The 6562-nt window shown below is 42.2% G+C and overlaps 1 protein-coding gene across 2 annotated transcripts in view; it reads left to right on the top strand.

Annotated features, from left to right (window-relative positions):
• Positions 1–1315: 1315 nt before the first annotated feature.
• RNGTT (RNA guanylyltransferase and 5'-phosphatase) overlaps positions 1316–6562 on the top strand; it is a 308710-nt gene continuing 303463 nt past the window's right edge. For both annotated transcript variants that reach the window (XM_087865314.1, XM_045807080.2), the window contains exon 1: positions 1316–1578. In XM_087865314.1, the coding sequence (XP_087721440.1) occupies positions 1515–1578 (64 nt within the window). In that variant the 5' untranslated portion in view covers positions 1316–1514. The remainder of the gene's footprint in view (positions 1579–6562) is intronic.

The following is a 6562-nucleotide window of genomic DNA, read 5'->3' as shown; positions in this document are numbered from 1 at the left end:
TTATCACAGGATTAGGCTTATCTTTTCCATCCTTAGAGATTTGGGGGCTCAAACATTTCAGCACTCTGGGTATGGTATGCATTCTACTTTGCCAGCAGAGAAGAGAATTAATTAGGCAGACTGCTGGTTTGTAAGGAAACTGAATCTTATTTTGTCCTGTCTAGAGAGGTGTGATACATTCACAAAAAGATCTGAATAGATATAACAGCAGGGCAGACCAGGAGTGTGATCTAACTCAGGCTCTCTCAAGAGAGACAGCCATTGGGCCCTCTCTATTTATGGGAGAATTCTCAATCTTACTGAGAGGGCCCAGGCATTCAGGGGCTGAGCTGCCTGGCAAGTTTCCCACCCACCCCTTAAAATATACACCACCCACTAACCTCAGGAGCTTGCACTTCAAATATAGTATTGGTGTTTAAAACCAAATTGCTACATTACAATTAATTTCCCCTTATCCAGCTTTGTGTTTAATACTTTAGTCTGGTAATTACAGAAAGTCTTATTACGGGACAGAGTTGATAAAATGCTCCCAATCACTTCTGCTTAACTCGAAGGGTAAGACCGTTTGTTTGGTAAGGCAAAGAACACCGCCAGGTAGTGGTACTCCAGAGGGCAATTCCTGCCTTTGCCAATTATACACGTTAGTAACTTTGAGACATGGAGCCCCTGAAATTCCCAGATACTCTGAAACTTTGCTCCAGAAATGTACAAACAAAACTCTTGAAAACTGTTTTGGGATTAATTTCAGATACTTCAAGGAACCTTAGAAGTACCCCCCCCCAAGATAAATTCTTCGTTTCTGGCATTCCAATTTCTCACCCTTAGTATTTCTCTAAAGCTTGATCCCCTGATCCACACGTCAGGGAGAACTCCCCAAATTCCAGATCAAATCCAGATCCTGCCGGGACGCCAAACTTGGCAGAAAAAAAGGCGATCAGGCTCTAGATCTGTACCAGTGGCAGGTAGGACCCTTTCATCACTAGAACAAATGCTTTTGTGGAAGCTGCGGATCAGTCCACGCGTGGAAAGAGGGTTGGCTTCCCTACATTTTCAGGGGAGTCGCTCAGCTGTCTAGCTAGGAATAAAAAATACGTGTCATTCCGCTGGAACCCGTACAAGGCCACCTGCGCTTGCGCAAAGCTGTCCTAAGAGTGTGCGGCGATCTCGGTGGGGCGGGGCGATGGAAGACGCGCCTCTGCCTTTCGCCGTGGCTTTAACTCCTTCCCATCCCTGTAATGAGCTTCTCTGTCTTTCCCTCTGACCTCGGAAAGAAGGGGGCGGGGTCTCTGGCGGCGGAAGTAGCGGTGCATTGTGGGCTCTCTCAGAGCGGTGGAGTTGATCCTGAATGAAAGTGGCGCGCTGCCTCTGACGTTTCCCGGGTAGGAGCTGCTGGAATTCGGACCCCTGCCGGGATTCGGGTGCCTCGGACCCCCGTACGGAGCCGACCGCGAGGAGGCGGTGGCGTTGGCGCGGCGAGCGTTGGTGGAGGGGGCGGCTCTGCGCGGCCCCGAGACATGGCTTATAACAAGATCCCACCACGGTGGCTGAACTGTCCGCGGCGCGGCCAGCCGGTGGCAGGTAACCCGGACGGGGGTGGGTGTTCGAGTCCCTGCATACCGGGGCCCGTGGGTGGGCCGTCTGAGGGGCGCAGCTGTCGGGGGTTCCGTGCTTGTTAGTGGTGTTTCAGGACCGAGATGTGCTCGGTCCGATGAAGCTTCGTGGTTGAGTGTTTGGGAAAATGATCCGAGGGGGTGGGCCGGTGGGTGGGGGCACGTGCCGCTATCCAGAACGGCTAAGTATTACGAACGGGAAAGTAGACAGGAGGTTTGTGTGGCAGGAGCTGAGGACCCAAGAACACAGTGGGCATTACTTTGAAGCTTAGTCAGAAGTTTGTGAACCTTCCAGGGTTCTCGGAAGGGGAAGGGACAAGTGTCAGTCTTGAGATGGAGGGCTCAAGAGGGGAGGGAAGTTTCCCAGTGGTGAAATGGATGGACACTGACTGGAGTTTTTTTATTTGTTTGTTTGTTTTTTTTAAAGATTTATTTATTTATTTATTCGACAGAGAGACAGCCAGAGAGAGAGGGAACACAAGCAGGGGGAGTAGGAGAGGAAGAAGCAGGCTCCGAGCGGAGGTGCCTGATGCGGGGCTCGATCCTATAACGCCGGGATCACGCCCTGAGCCGAAGGCAGACGCTTAACGACTGAGCCACCCAGGCGCCCCCGGAGTTTGTTTTTTTAAAATGATTTTAATGTGAATTTTTGCATCTTTATTGAGTTTGACACACAACAGACTTTAAATTGCAGTTTGATAAATACTGACCACATACACAGACACACTTCCAATGAAACACCAATGAAACCATCACCATAATCAAAATAGTGAACATAACCATCACCTATCAAAGTTTCCCGTGCCCCTTGTAATCCCTTCCTCCTCAGACAACCTCTTATATGCTTTCTGTCATTACAGACTAGTTTGCATTTTCTATAGTTTTTAAAAAATAAATGGAAACATATAGTGCGTACACTTGTTTGAGGGGGAGGTCTCTGTATTCTTTTGCTCAGCATTATTTTTTTGAGATTTAGCGAAGATCTTGTGTGTTTGTTCATCCCTTTTTATTGCTGAGTAGTAGTCCATTGTTAATGGATGCACAACGTTTGTTTATCCACTCACTTGTTAATAGTGATTTGGGTTGTTTGCAGTTTTTGGCTATTACAAATTAACTTGCTATGAACATTCATGTACAGTAATTTGTATGGACATATACTTTCATTTCTCTTGTGTAAATCTCTAGGAGAGGAATGGATCCTCTGGTAGGTGTATGTTTAACCTTTTCAAAAAAATGCACTCTTTTTCAAAGTCATAACATTTTACATTCCCACCGTTAATGTACTAGAGTCCTATTTGCTTCATATCCTCTCCAGCACTTGGTATGATCAGTCTTCTTAATTTTACCCACTGTAATAGGTATTTAGTAATATTGTGGTTTGTGGTGTATGTCAGCTTCTTGGCAGTTCACGTATCTTCTTCTGTGAAATGTCCAAATCTTGTACTGATTTTTTAATTGGGTTTTTATCTTATTGTTGAATTGTTGGACTTCTTTATACATTGCAAATACAAACCCTGTGTTGGATATATGCTTAAATTTTTTTTCTCCCATCTGTGGTTTGCCTTTTCATTTTCTTAACAGTGTCTTTGAAGCGTGAAAGATTTAAGTTCTAACTACAGCTTGCTGCTATCCTAGAAGGTGTTTTGCAACAAAAATTAAAAGATTTTGTAGTGAACTATGATTACTTGTTATGTATATATCTATATTATGTCTGACTAGTTATTTGAAATTGTTGAAAGAGTCCTTTTTAAATTCAGGTTACCTTATTGTCCTACTTTGTCATCTTTTCTTCACATTTTACATAAAATCCTTAGTCAATAGAGCTGTATGAATGATGGATAAAAATAATACTGAAAGACAACCTAAGTAAGTCTTAGGGCGAGGAAGTGTCTTTCTTTAATGAAAAATGAAATAATTTTCTTCATGCTCTAACCATATTTTAAAAAAAGATTTATTAGAAAGAGAGCACACAAGCGGGGGAGGGACAGAAGGAGAGGGGGAGAATCTCAAGCAGCCTCTGACTCCCTCCTGAGCACAGAGCCTGATGCAGGGCTCAATCTCACCACCCTGAGGTCATGACCTGAGCTGAAATCAAGAGTTGGCTGCTTAACCTACTGTGCCACCCAGGTGCTCCTGCTCTAACCGTTTTTATATATGCATTTTCACTTGTAATAAAAAGTTGTTCTTGGTAGTCATTGTACTTCTTCAAATGAATTGATCACAGTTCTTTACATTTTTCTTCGTAGGTATTACTCTCCAGCCGTTTTGACTTTTTCCCCTTACCACCTCTAACTTTGTAGTGAATCCTTTCTTTTTTACATTTGGTTTTCTTCTGTGGAGTTACGAAGGAACCTCTAAACTTAGATGTATGCTTTTTTTTTTTTTTAAGGTTTTATTTATTATTTATTTGTCAGAGAGAGAGAGAGAGAACATGAGGGCACAAGCAGGGGGAGCAGGGTCAGAGGGAATAGGAGGCTCCCCACTGAGCAAGGAGCCTGTTGAGGGGCTCCATCCCAGGACCCTCGGATCATGACCTGAGTTGAAGGCAGATGCTTAATGGACTGAGCCACCGAGGTGCCCCAGATGTATGGCTTCTTTTCTAGCTTGGGGCTTGCTTCCTGGATTCTTTAATTAGAGTTATCTGCTACACTGATTTGTGAGAAAAACAAGATCATAAAGAAGATCTTGTCAAAGTGAATATTTTTTATTTGGAGTTAGAAAAACGGTTTAAATATCAGAATTGTAATATAATCTGCAGGCTGGCAGTGACAGAGATCAGAACACTGACTTACTGTTAAATGTGGCACTGACTTGGGGTAGTTGGCAGCAGGTAAGATGCTAGCTTTCAGGCAGCTTTGTGCCTCTCTGAGAAATAGAGTTGTGTGCCTTTTTTTCTCCCTCTGCTGGGAATTAAGGGCCAGGAATAAAGCTTTTCCTTATTATTGTATTGGAATATTTTGGCCTCCAAAAATTAGACTCTTAACTATTGTGGTTCAGTGAGATACTAACCTCACCTATTTGATTAATTGTGGTCCCTGGACAGAACCCCAGGCCTCCTGACAATCAAACTGGATCTTTGCTGGTAATCGATATTGCTTCGGCTTGTGATGCTTATTAGAAAGTAAAGTGAACACAGTGTAAAATTCTTGATAAGTTCCTCTAAATTTCCTTTAAAGTTCTGTCTCTTCCTGTCCTAGAAGTGTTCATGCCATGTTGTGTATTTTGGAAATGCCATGTTAGCAATGTTTTATAGTACGTGGAGCAAGAAATACTAGCTATATTCTTATAAGCTTTAGTGAAAAATAAGGAATAATTCACATTCCATTTTCTACCTCCTATTTTCTTTCTCTTATTTTTTTCTGATTATAAAAGTAATCCATGCTTATTGTATAATTTCCTTGGTATTTGGCATAGTTAGGAAAATGTGTTATGGCTGTTTACATTTTCTCACTGTGAACATTAGTATACATCTCAATAGTACTAGATGTTCATAATTTTCCTGAATCAGAAAGGAGATGGTGTGTATATGTGTACGTGTGTGTGTGTGTGTGTGTGTGTGTGTGTGTGTGTATAGTTTGACATATATACCAATTATATATATAATCTGTTCTACTGTGAAGTTACCTCCTCTGATAAAACCAGACTTCCAGTGCGGGAGAGCTTCTGGAGATAAGGCCAAGCTTTATTTCTGAAAAATTCTTTTTTCACCTTATGAGTGATAGATTTCAGGGTAACACTTCGAAAAAAGCAAAATTCTCATTTCTTAAAGGTAGATCATTCAACATAAAATTAACTTGTGCTTACTATGTGTGAAGAACTTACTTGGAACTAACTGTAAGAATGTAATATGAAACAATTTTGTGATGGGGATGGTGACTTTGGAGTCATTTTACCTCGCAAATATTTGAGAGTTTACTTTGTGCTAGTCCTTAGGGCTAGGGAGATGATTTAGACATAGTTTATAGTGTCAGCCATCTGCTATGTGGTGAGATTTTCTCTGGGAGCCCTGAGCTGCATAGGTGTAGGCCCAAAGAAGTCAAGTGGTTGAGTTTATTTAGGTCTTTTTTTTTCCTCAGGTAAGTGTGGCTGAATGCTATGGAGATCAGAGAGGTTAAGAGTATTTAGTGGGGACTGACCGGGATGAACAGCTGTGGACTCTGACATTGGATAAGGAAAGTGAGGCCTGGAGGAGCTGATGGAAACAGGATTGGGCCTCTGAGACAACAGTGAGAAGGAGAGAGGGTCTAGTGGGATGAATCTTCTAACATACCATATTATTTACGTGTTTATTATGTTTCTTGTTTATGGTTTATCTTTCCCTAATAGAGTGTAAGCTCTATGAAGGGGGGGATTTTTATCTGTTTTTTTCTTTTCACTGATGCATTCTGTGTACCTAGAACAGTGCTTGGTACATAATAAGTACTCTTTAAATATTTGTTAAATAAGCTGAATGAAGTATGATAATTTATGTGAGTTGATGTGGAGGTGGTGAGAAGTGGGTGAAATGGTCAGATTCTAGGTGTATTTTGAAGATAGATCCAAGAGGATTTGCTGATGGATTGAAAATGGATTATGAGAAAAAGAGAGGGGTCAAGGATAACGCCAAAGGGCTTTGCCTGAGCTACTAAAAAAAATAGTGGTAATCATTTGCTGAAATGAGGAAGACCATGAGAGGAGCACCTTTTAGAGTTTGAATATTGAGAGCTAGGTTTGGAGATCAGGTCTGAGACATCTGTTAGACATCAAGCAGAGACTAAACCAAGTAGGCAGTTTGGTATCCGAGCCTAGAGTTCAGGGAGAGGTTTGGACTGGAGATACACATTATGAGTCAGCAGCACATTCATGGCTTTTAAAGCTCCATGATCAGATGAGACACAGGTGAGTGAGTTATGATAGAAAGGAGATCCAAGGACAGAGCCCTGGGAAAAACATTGAAGGGTCAGGGAGATAAG

This window comes from Ursus americanus, chromosome 11 (assembly GCF_024610735.1).
Source record: "Ursus americanus isolate L20-20 chromosome 11, mUrsAme1.1.p, whole genome shotgun sequence".
NCBI lineage: Eukaryota > Metazoa > Chordata > Mammalia > Carnivora > Ursidae > Ursus > Ursus americanus.
Note: the sequence above shows the minus strand (reverse complement) of the source record. Positions and strands in the feature narration are given on the sequence as shown.